Here is a 12,504-nt window from a genome sequence, read left to right as displayed (position 1 = left end):
GCTTTTTCTCCCTGCTTTTCAGGGGGGAAGAACCGTCCAAATTGCTCTTATGTTTACACAGAACTCTGGGTTGTGATTTGACACAACTGATCAGTATGTTTCACACAAAATCATTGGCTGAAATCTGCTGACAAACTCGTGCTCTGTCCAATCACGCATGCGCATCCAAAACCCGGAAGCCAGGGCGCAACATACGGGATGGTTGCCTAGCCTGGCTGTATACCTGAGTAACTCTTGCACCTCCAACAACAATGTCCACACGTCTTAAAGTTATACTGCATGAAATATGGAAGTCAATAAAAATGACACAACTAAATAACAATGTGATGGCCGCCAGGGGCATATTTACCACAAGGCAAACAAGGCATTTGCCTAGGGCGGCATTTTTAGGGGGGCAGCACTGACCCCTGGAAGAAGGGACATATGCAGCATGGGGACCAGATGGGATCCGAGAGAGGCTGTGGTCTGCTTGATGGTATATGCGACTGTCATTCCTGGGGATGTCCAGAGCTGTGAAGGTGAGTGTCTTTCTCTCTGACCCCCTCTGGAGGTGGGGGTGGGTGGGTGTTAGTGGAAGGCTCTTTCGGGTCCCTGGGGGGGGGGGCTGGGGCAGGAGTGTTGTTGGTCACTGTCAGGCTCTCTCCAAGGGGGAGGGGGGGATTGTCTGGTGTTAGTCGGTGTCAGGCTCTCTCTCTGCCAGGGAGGGGGGGGGGGCATCCGATTTTTGTGTTGCCTAGGGCAGCACAAAACCTAAATACACCTCTGATGGCCGCAGCAAACACTGACTTGTGTTCCCACAACAGCTATTATAGAAATGTGATATTAAGCGCTGCACTGCCTCAAATATTGGTGTCATCTCTTAAATAAAAATGTAACATCTATATTAACTTCAATGCTTAAAAAGTAAAATGCAAAATCGTCAATATAAATATGTCACTGGTGATCCTAGGTGAAAACACCATCTTCCCATTCTCCACTGTGCTGACTAAACGCTCACCCAGGGGCGGACTGACCATTTGGATACTTGGGCACTGCCTGAGGGCCCGGGGTCAGTAGGGGGCCCCATGAGATGCCCCTGGTACATTTTTCATAGGCTTTTTTTAGTTTGGGCAAGGACACAGGGGCCCCATGATCCCCTATTGCCCGGGGGCCCCATGAGTTGTCAGTCCGCCCCTGTGCTCACCTTAATGATTTGACCTGCAATACATGTAGTGTCATGTATGTGTCATTCTGCCATGTGCGATGCCTCCTCTGTGTTTCTAGCAAGATCTCATACTCCTCCTGTGCATTAGGGTGCTTGTTTCATCCTGGGTGCTCTCTTAGTCTAAAAGGGACTTGTACCCAATTATCCTGTTACATGCCCATTCTTTCATATAGGTTTACGCCACTTGCAATTAAAAACCGCAACTTCCGGTCCGCGATCCCACAAGGCACCCCCCTACACGTTGCGTCATTGGTCACGTGACTTCATCAGGGAAAAAACATTTGCGCTCAGAACCTTTTTCCCTGATGAAGTCACGTGATCTATGCCTAGCCTGGCAAGCAGTTAATACCCCCCAATTATTCCCTCAGGCACAAAATATTCTGTATTAAAAATTTGATTCATTTATTGATCTTGTTCTATTTTTTTTTAAATACTTTATTTTGAAAAATTTTCCAAAGTTATTTACAATCTTACAACCAAGAGTATACGCAGTTAACATAGATCATTGACCAGCCATCATTTCCGGTATGGCTGTGGTTTCGCTGGTGTTAGGTTGGGTCTGGTCCGGTGAAGTTCGGTTTATTGGTGGTAATACAGCGATCTGGGACATTCTCCTGCTGGCCGGTGGGGTGGGGGTCTGCGACTCTCCGCTCTCCTCACTCCTCCCCTGCAGAGCAAACATGAGTGTTTATCACTGTCTGGAGCATGGGCTGTGCATTGATATACCAACATATACCAAAGTGCTGTACAAGGAACACTGAACCATTCACATCAGTCTCTGCACCGAAGGAGCTTACACTCCCCTCCACAGTCACACACTGTTATTAATATTATACAGTTACATAGCTCTGACATATTCCATAGTGCTGTACAGAGGATATTAAGCCAATTACATCAGTCTCTGCACCAGAGGAGCTTACACTCCAATGTCCCCTCCCCCACAGTCACACACTATTATTATTATACATTTATATACTGTAGCTCTGACATATACCGCAGCGCTGTACAGAGAACACTGAGCCAGTCACATCAGTCTTTGCACCAGAGGAGCTTACACTCTAATGTCCCCTCCCCCACAGTCACATCAGTCTCTGCACCAGAGGAGCTTACACTCTAATGTCCCCTCCCCCACAGTCACATCAGTCTCTGTACCAGAGGAGCTTACACTCTAATGTCCCCTCCACAGTTACACACTATTATTGTTATATATATACAGTAGCTCCCAGAAGTGAGTCCACCCCTCCCCCACCTATATATATACAGTATCTCTCAGAAGTGAGTACACCCCTCCCCCACATATATATATATATATATATATATATATATATATGTAGCACTGCCCCTTGGGACAAGCTGGAATATATTATGGGTCCTGCGCTCAATAGATCCAACCCTAAGCAAACCCAATCCCTCTGGCACAACTGGTAATGAATAGCAAATACCCCGCCAAGAAATTTGCTGACACAGGGTTAAATGAAACAAGAACAATTTTATGGAGAATGAAATGCAGTGCAGAGGGGTGGGGTTCCCCTTTCAACTTCAAAACTTACTTTTCTTCTTTTATGCAATGCAGTCAAATTTGGTCTGCCACTAGAGGGCTTCACAGCCAAGAGTCTCCGGATGGCAGAGTTGCACTTTAAGCAGAATACAACTGATATCAAACAAATAAACTTACTTATACTCTATCAATGAAATGTATTACCCACACCGGTGTATGATTCTGCTTCTGAGGGGCGTTAGCCAAAAATCACCTCAGAGTCAGAACAGAATGCAATAAAGAGGTACCTCTAATAAGGCTACTAAGCCAGATTCCCCCACTCTAGTCCTTGTAACGGTGGAGCTCTAGTTGGTGCACGTTTAGTCCTTACAATGAAGTAAATAGCAGCTGAAGGCTTCTTTGGAGTTTCAGCTGGTGTGGGTTACATCCAATTTTACTAGGTTTCTGGGCTGAGAGGGTCCAACCTCAGTGTCTAAACGCAACACAAAGCACCCCAAGACCAAGGGGCAGTCGCAGAATGCAATCTCCCAGTATGTGTCAGTCCCCGGGGCAGACAGTCTCAATTACACTGGTGGTGAGGGGCAAAGCAGGCAGGAGGATCTGTGGCTTGCACAGGGCCCCGGATGGGTGAGATCCCAGCAGTGGGGTGCGGATGTCCCAGTCTATATGCAAAGTGTAAATGGTGTGTCTTACTCTCTCCAGGGGGACAGCTCACCAGACTCTGAACACAAAGCAGGGTCCCTCTATCCGCGCTGGGTGCTGTAGTGCCTCCTCCTCTGCTTGGACGGGCTCCACATGTCCCTGTCTTTTCTCCAGCCTCGTGTCTCTCTGTTCTCCCCTTCACTTCCTGCTTCCTCCCCCTCCCAGCGTTCTTTGCTGTGTAGTGGATGAGTCATGAACTTGGCAGAATGCCCAGGTTTCACAAATAGGAGAGAGAGAGAGAGAAAGGACTGACTGCTGAACATGTGATTCCTTCTGAATCCTCTTGTACAAGGAGCCTGCTACATATATATATACAGTATCTCTCAGAAGTGAGTACACCCCTCCCCCACATATATATATACAGTATCTCCCAGAAGTGAGTACACCCCTTCCCCTACCTATATATATATACAGTATCTCCCAGAAGTGAGTACACCCCTCCCCCATATATATATATATATATATATACAGTATCTTTCGGAAGTGAGTACACCCCTCCCCCACCTATATATATACAGTATCTCCCAGAAGTGAGTACACCCCTTCCCCTACCTATATATATATACAGTGGGGATCGAAAGTTTGGGCACCCCAGCTAAAAAATTGTATTAATGTGCATAAAGAAGCCAAGGAAAGATGGAAAAATCTCCAAAGGCATCAAATTACAGATTAGACATTCTTATAATATGTCAACAAAAGTTAGATTTTATTTCCATCATTTACACTTTCAAAATAACAGAAAACAAAAAAATGGGGTCTGCAAAAGTTTGGGCACCGTGCAGAATTTATAGCATGCACTGCCCCCTTTGCCAAGCTGAGACCTGCCAGTGTCATGGATTGTTCTCAATCATCGTCTGGGAAGACCAGGTGATGTCAATCTCAAAGGTTTTAAATGCCCAGACTCATCTGACCTTGCCCCAACAATCAGCACCATGGGTTCTTCTAAGCAGTTGTCTAGAAAACTGAAACTGAAAATAGTTGACGCTCACAAAGCTAGAGAAGGCTATAAGAAGATAGCAAAGCGTTTTCAGATGTCAATATCCTCTGTTTGGAATGTAATTAAGAAATGACAGTCATCAGGAACAGTGGCAGTTAAAGCAAGATCTGGAAGACCAAGAAAAATATCAGACAGAACAGCTTGCAGGATTGTGAGAAAAACAATTCAAAACCCACGTTTGACTGCACGATCCCTCCAGAAAGATCTGGCAGACACTGGAGTTGTGGTCACTATTCCACTATAAAGAGATACTTGTACAAATATGGTCTTCATGGAAGAGTCATCAGAAGAAAACCTCTTCTACGTCCTCACCACAAAAATCATCGTTTGAACTTTGCAAATTAACATATAGACAAGCCTGATGCATTTTGGAAACAAGTTCTGTGGACTGATGAGGTTAAAATTGAACTTTTTGGCCGGAATGAGCAAAGGTAAGTTTAGAGAAGAAGGGGCACAGAATTTAATGAAAAGAACCTCTGTCCAACTGTTAAGCATGGGGTTGGATCAATCATGCTTTGGGGTTGTGTTGCAGCCAGTGGCACAGGGAACATCTCATGAGTAGAAGGAAAAATGGATTCAATAAAATTTCAGCAAATTTTGGATGGTAACTTGATGCCATCTGTGAAAAAGCTGAAGTTAAAGAGAGGATGGCTTCTACAAATGGATAATGATCCTAAACACACCTCGAAATCCACGGGGGATTACATCAAGAGGTGTAAACTGAAGGTTTTGCCATGGCCTTCACAATCTCCTGACCTCAACATAATTGAAAATCTATGGATAGACCTTAAAAGAGCAGTGCGTGACAGACAGCCCAGAAATCTCAAAGAACTGGAAGACTTTTGTAAGGAAGAATGGGCAAAGATACCTCAAACAAGAACTGAAAGACTCTTGGCTGGCTACAAAAAGTGTTTACAAGCTGTGATACTTGCCAAAGGGGGCAGTACAAGATATTAACTCTGCAGGGGCAAAAACTTTTGCAGACGCCATTTTTTTGTTTTCTGTTATTTTGAAAGTGTAAATGATGGAAATAAAATCTAACTTTTGTTGACATATTATAAGAATGTCTAATCTGTAATTTGATGCCTTTTGGAGATTTTTCCATCTTTCCTTGGCTTCTTTATGCACATTAATACAAATTTTTGGCTGGGGTGCCCAAACTTTCCATCCCCACTGTATACATATCTCTCAGAAGTGAGTACACCCCTCCCCTACCTATATATATATATACAGTATCTCCCAGAAGTTAGTCCACCCCTCACATTTGTGTAAATATTTGATTCTATCTTTTCATGTGACAACACTGAAGAAATGACACTTTGGTACAATGTGACGTAGTCAGTGTACAGATTGTATAACGTGGAAATTTTCTGTCCCCTCAAAATAACTCAACACACCGCCATTAATGTCTAAACCGCTGGCAACAAACGTGAGTCCACCCCTGAGTGACAAGGTCCAAATTGGGCCCAAAGTGTCAATATTTTGTATGGCCGCCATTATTTTCCAGCACTGCCTTAACCCTCTAGGGCATGGAGGTCACCAGAGCTTCACAGGTTGTCACTGGAGTCCTCTTCCACTCCTCCATGACGACATCACGGAGCTGGTGGATGTTAGAGACCTTGCGCTCCTCCACCTTCCGTCTGAGGATGCCCCACAGATGCTCAATAGGATTTAGGTCTGGAGACATGCTTGGCCAGTCCATCACCTTCACCCTCAGCTTCTTTAGCCAGGCAGTGGTGGTCTTGGAGGTGTTTGGGGTCGTTATGTTGGAATACTGCTCTGCGGCCCAGTCTCCGAAGGGAGGGGATCATGCTCTGCTTCAGTATGTCACAGTACATGTTGGCATTCATGGTTCCCTCAATAAACTGTAGCCCCCCAGTGCCGGCAGCACTCATGCAGCCCCAGACCATGACACCCCCCACCACCATGCTTGACTGTAGGCAAGATACACTTGTCTTTGTACTCCTCCCCTGGTTGCCGCCACACACACTTGACACCATCTGAACCCAATCAGTTGATCTTGGTGTCATCAGACCACAGGACATGGTTCCAGTAATCCATGTCCTTAGTCTGCTTGTCTTCAGCAAACTGTTTGCAGACTTTCTTGGTCATCATCTTTAGAAGAGGAGGAGATACTGTATATAGCTCTGACATATTCTGTAGTGCTGTACAGAGAATCATCTACCATGGGCACACCATTATTCCCATCATACTACACACGGGCTCAGATATCTCATACCTTTACAGTGATGCCGTGAGTGATGCTGAAGCTGAAGGTCAGTACAGATGGAGGTCTTTTCTCTGGGGGGTGCTGGACGGGGGGAAGGTGGAAGGTTCTCAGTGGCATCTCCTCTACCTCGAACAATGCCAAACGTTTCCGGAGCATCTGCTGCACGCGCAGCACTGGGGACAGAGACAGTTCAATATGGTGATGCAAAGATGCAAAGACAATTTTCATTGCAGTGATACTGAAAGTTTTTTTTTTCTTTAAAAGAGCTAAAATGAAATACAAACGTGCATTGGGATTAGTGGGTCAATAAATTATTTGTTGGTATTCATATTAAAATGGACCTAGCAGTAACTTTACCCATTTTTTTTCATAAACCTCCAACGTTTATCATTCATGAGCCATCCTTGAGCTCAATTCTGTGGCTTTGCCCAGGCTGAGATGATGTCATTTCACTATATCCGCTCTCCCAGGACCCTGCATTCACTATATCTGGTCTCCCAGGACCCTGCATTCACTATATCTGGTCTCCCAGGACCCTGCATTCTCTATATCTGGTCTCCCCGGACCCTGCATTCTCTATATCTGGTCTCCCTGGACCCTGCATTCACTATATCTGGTCTCCCCGGACCCTGCATTCACTATATCTGGTCTCCCAGGACCCTGCATTCACTATATCTGGTCTCCCAGGACCCTGCATTCTCTATATCTGGTCTCCCCGGACCCTGCATTCTCTATATCTGGTCTCCCTGGACCCTGCATTCACTATATCTGGTCTCCCTGGACCCTGCATTCACTATATCCGCTCTCCCCGGACCCTGCATTCACTATATCCGCTCTCCCCGGACCCTGCATTCACTATATCTGGTCTCCGGGACCCCGCATTCACTATATCCGCTATCCCCAGACCCTGCATTCACTATATCCGCTCTCCCCGGACCCTGCATTCACTATATCTGCTCTCCCCGGACCCTGCATTCACTATATCCGCTATCCCCAGACCCTGCATTCACTATATCCGCTCTCCCAGGACCCTGCATTCACTATATCCGCTCTCCCCGGACCCTGCATTCACTATATCCGGTCTCCCCGGACCCTGCATTCACTATATCCGCTCTCCCCCGACCCTACATTCACTATATCCGGTCTCCCCCGACCCCGCATTCACTATATCCGCTCTCCCCGGACCCTGCATTCACTATATCTGGTCTCCGGGACCCCGCATTCACTATATCCGCTATCCCCAGACCCTGCATTCACTATATCCGCTCTCCCCGGACCCTGCATTCACTATATCTGCTCTCCCCGGACCCTGCATTCACTATATCCGCTATCCCCAGACCCTGCATTCACTATATCCGCTCTCCCAGGACCCTGCATTCACTATATCCGCTCTCCCCGGACCCTGCATTCACTATATCCGGTCTCCCCGGACCCTGCATTCACTATATCCGCTCTCCCCCGACCCTACATTCACTATATCCGGTCTCCCCCGACCCTGCATTCACTATATCCGGTCTCCCCGGACCCTGCATTCACTATATCTGGTCTCCCCCGACCCTGCATTTACAAAAAAACTAAAAGTTTTTTTTTCTTTAAAAGAGCTAAAATGAAATACAAACGTGCATTGGGATTAGTGGGTCAATAAATTATTTGTTGATATTCATATTAAAATGGACCTAGCAGTAACTTTACCCATTTTTTTTCATAAACCTCCAACTTTTATCATTCAGAAGCCATCCTTGAGCTCAATTCAGTGGCTTTGCCCAGGCTGAGATGATGTCATCAGCTGCAGCCAGGTGAAAGCATTTCCTTCCCCCCCCCAGTGATCAAACTGCAACATTTGTAGTAAGTCACAAGGTGAGAGGATGCAGCAGGGGCTGATCTGTGTCAGACATTTGTGAACGCAGCCAAGAACTGCACAGGCATCTGGGTTTAAATGATTGTCTGATCTCTGAGCCAGCAGCATCGGTAGATGCAGAACCTAGATGATGACTGAACAAAGATGGTGCTGTCCTTCTAGAAAGAAAAGCAGGTGAAGGCATTGTCAGAGGGAGCATTGATCTCTATGAGAAGCCACAAATACCTGAGAGTGCTACACTGACACAATGCTTAGTAGACTGCACCTAACAGGAAGAATGGTGACAGGTCCACTTTTACGTAACTTTCCCTTATTCATACTTTGTATATGTGTCATATTGGTTGAAGATTGATGAAGACTCTGCCCTTTCTGTGTTTTGTGGTGATTGTACTTCTCCAGCACTGTTCCTTGTATCTCTGTGCAGGTCTATGGACAAACCATTTATAATAAGCCATGTGGATGTTAAAAGTGTTACTAAACCCCAGACCCTGCATTCCCTCTATTCGGTCTCCCTGGGCCCTGCATTCCTTCTATCCGGTCTCCCTGGACCCTGCATTCACTATATCCGGTCTCCCTGGGCCCTGCATTCCCTCTATCCGGTCTCCCTGGACCCTGCATTCCCTCTATCCAGTCTCCCTGGACCCTGCATTCACTATATCCACTCTCCCCGGACCCCGCATTCACTATATCCGCTCTCCCTGGACCCTGCATTCACTATATCCGCTCTCCCCGGACCCTGCATTCACTATATCCGCTCTCCTCAGACCCGGCATTCACTATATCCGCTCTCCCCGGACCCTGCATTCACTATATCCGCTCTCCCCGGACCCTGCATTCCCTCTATCCGGTCTCCCTGGACCCTGCATTCACTATATCCACTCTCCCCGGACCCCGCATTCACTATATCCGCTCTCCTCGGACCCTGCATTCACTATATCCGCTCTCCCCGGACCCCGCATTCACTATATCCGCTCTCCCCAGACCCCGCATTCACTATATCCGCTCTCCCCGGACCCCGCATTCACTATATCCGCTCTCCCCAGACCCCGCATTCACTATATCCGGTCTCCTCGGACCCTACATTCACTATATCCGCTCTCCGTAGATCCCGCATTCACTATATCCGCTCTCCCCAGACCCCGCATTCACTATATCCGCTCTCCCCAGACCCCGCATTCACTATATCCGGTCTCCTCGGACCCCGCATTCACTATATCCGCTCTCCCCGGACCCCGCATTCACTATATCTGCTCTCCCCAGACCCCGCATTCACTATATCCGGTCTCCTCGGACCCCGCATTCACTATATCCGCTCTCCCCAGACCCCGCATTCACTATATCCGGTCTCCCCGGACCCTGCATTCACTATATCCGCTCTCCCCAGACCCCGCATTCACTATATCCGGTCTCCTCGGACCCTGCATTCACTATATCCGCTCTCCCCGGACCCCGCATTCACTATATCCGGTCTCCCCAGACCCCGCATTCACAATATCCGCTCTCCCCAGACCCCGCATTCATTATATCTGCTCTCCCCGGACCCTGCATTCACTATATCTGCTCTCCCGGGACCCTGCATTCACTATATCTGCTCTCCCCGGACCCCGCATTCACTATATCCGCTCTCCCCAGACCCCGCATTCACTATATCCGGTCTCCTCGGACCCTGCATTCACTATATCCGCTCTCCCCGGACCCCGCATTCACTATATCCGGTCTCCCCAGACCCCGCATTCACAATATCCGCTCTCCCCAGACCCCGCATTCATTATATCTGCTCTCCCCGGACCCTGCATTCACTATATCTGCTCTCCCGGGACCCTGCATTCACTATATCTGCTCTCCCCGGACCCTGCATTCACTATATCCGCTCTCCCTGGACCCTGCATTCACTATATCTGGTCTCCCCAGACCCTGCATTCACTATATCCGCTCTCCCCGGACCCTGCATTCACTATATCCGCTCTCCCTGGACCCTGCATTCACTATATCTGGTCTCCCCAGACCCTGCATTCACTATATCCGCTCTCCCTGGACCCTGCATTCACTATATCTGGTCTCCCCAGACCCTGCATTCACTATATCTGCTCTCCCTGGACCCTGCATTCACTATATCTGCTCTCCCTGGACCCTGCATTCACTATATCTGCTCTCCCTGGACCCTGCATTCACTATATCTGGTCTCCCCAGACCCTGCATTCACTATATCTGCTCTCCCCGGACCCTGCATTCACTATATCTGCTCTCCCACAGTACACAGAACATAGAAATGTTATTATTTTAGTAAATATAATCTGCTAAATACCTTTTCCCATCAGCAGTATATAGCAGAATTGTGACTTCTATAAGTAATCAGGAAAGCACTGATTAATCTTGTAGGAGGAGATTTTATTCTCCTCTGACCGTCCTAAGAGGTGGCATGACCCCTTACCCTCTGTCTGGGCAGCGCTGATTGGCCCTGTGCCCCCTCCAAAACAAAATTTAAAAAAAAACCCCTAACAACACCAAACTGAGCAAGTGCGGACTTGCCACTGCTGCTCTGTACCATGGCAGATGGACTGGGGACAGTAGAAGAAGGGGAGGATCAGAGAAGACAGGATCAAACAACCTTTTTACACAATTCAGAGGATTAACCCCTTAGGCTCCACAGTGAGTATAACAAGCATGCTTTACTGCATCTACAGACTGATTGTACTGTTGTGGGTTTAGTAACACTTTAAAGCTGATCTTCAGGCAGATATAAATGATAAAACACATTCATTCAGATCTTTTCAGTTTCTTTACAATCTCTCATACAGCAGAGTTCAAACTGGAAGAGGGAGAAGCAGGACTGGGAGCCAATCAGGTGTGCGTCATACAAATATGCTGCAAAGAACATGTTGACAGGAAGAGAGAGAAGAGTGAGCAGAGCAATGACCTTACAAGTCTGCTTTTGCTTCTCTCAGTGACCAGTTACCAAGCTGGGGGTGGAGGAAGGACCACCCCTGTCATGGATCGGGGTATAGAAGGTACAAGAACTAGGTACGCCAAGCTATCCACAGGTATTGTTGTCTGTTATGCCTCCTTGGAAATTGATCAGCATGCTGGCAATTTATCACAAGAACCCAAAGTTCCCTAATCTGGACACAACTGAAAACAGCACATATATCCCACCATTCCCAGTAGAATCCAACAGTCCATGCCTACAGTACAATCCTTGTTTGGGGGAGGAGAGATGAGGCAGGAGATAGAAAAAAGCTGTGAAAAAAGTGATCACAATCTGCAATACCACCAGCTGTCACTAGAGGGAGAAGAGCAGACAGAAGAATGAGCAGAGAGATAACCTTATCAATCTGCTTTTACTCTTTCACTGTCCAATTACTAGGCTAGGGGAGGAGAGAGGACCACCCCTGTCATGTCGCTATCGCGGTCCATGTGATTGGAAACTGACCAGCATGCTGGCAATTTATCACAGGAACCCAAGGTTCCTCAATCTGGATACAACTGAAAACAACACACACATGCTAAACTTACTCGGCACTTTCTTTGCGCTCTCCGATGAGCGGATCAGCCATGTTTTTCGGAATCCGGCCCAGAATGGCAGCAAGGAGTCACACAGCGAGTCGCGGAGCTGGTCGAAAATGGAGACAGTGGGCAGGTCAGCGTGAACAGCAGCCTCTGTGTTTTTCAGCGCCACCTCCAGGATTTCGGGGGGAACCTAGACAAATGAAGGAAATTCTGTCTCTGTTTTGCAGAAAAGCATTGCAGAATGAAAATGATCTAAAAAAATAGTTTTTTAAGGTTTAATTAAAAGATAAAACTTTTTTTTTTGCGTTTTTATGGAGTGGAGAGGGATTAGAACACCTTTCAGCTTTTTATTGTTGTCTCTGACCCGGATAGGGAAATTCGCCACCTATTAGTCCTCTTTGCCGTTACCGTTGAGAGTGAAAGTGAAAGAAAATCCCCAAATATCTGGTTGTCTCCAGAATAGGAATAGAGGGGAAACCATCCAATGGGGACACTAGTTCTGGTGACA

General features: G+C 47.2%; 1 protein-coding gene across 1 annotated transcript in view; it reads right to left on the bottom strand.

Moving 5' to 3' along the window:
- Positions 1-1,582: 1,582 nt before the first annotated feature.
- Positions 1,583-12,504, bottom strand: part of LOC149437762 (uncharacterized) — a 109,035-nt gene continuing 98,113 nt past the window's right edge. Inside the window, exons 17-19 of the mRNA XM_089660652.1 lie at positions 12,003-12,186; positions 6,641-6,804; positions 1,583-1,871 (exon numbers count right to left, since the gene is read on the bottom strand). Coding sequence (XP_089516778.1) covers positions 1,707-1,871; positions 6,641-6,804; positions 12,003-12,186 — 513 coding nt within the window. The 3' untranslated portion in view covers positions 1,583-1,706. The remainder of the gene's footprint in view (positions 1,872-6,640; positions 6,805-12,002; positions 12,187-12,504) is intronic.

Source organism: Staurois parvus, unplaced genomic scaffold (genome assembly GCF_062004578.1).
Source record: "Staurois parvus isolate SC_StPar_1 unplaced genomic scaffold, SC_StPar_1.0 ptg001257l, whole genome shotgun sequence".
Taxonomy (NCBI): domain Eukaryota; kingdom Metazoa; phylum Chordata; class Amphibia; order Anura; family Ranidae; genus Staurois; species Staurois parvus.
Note: the sequence above shows the minus strand (reverse complement) of the source record. Positions and strands in the feature narration are given on the sequence as shown.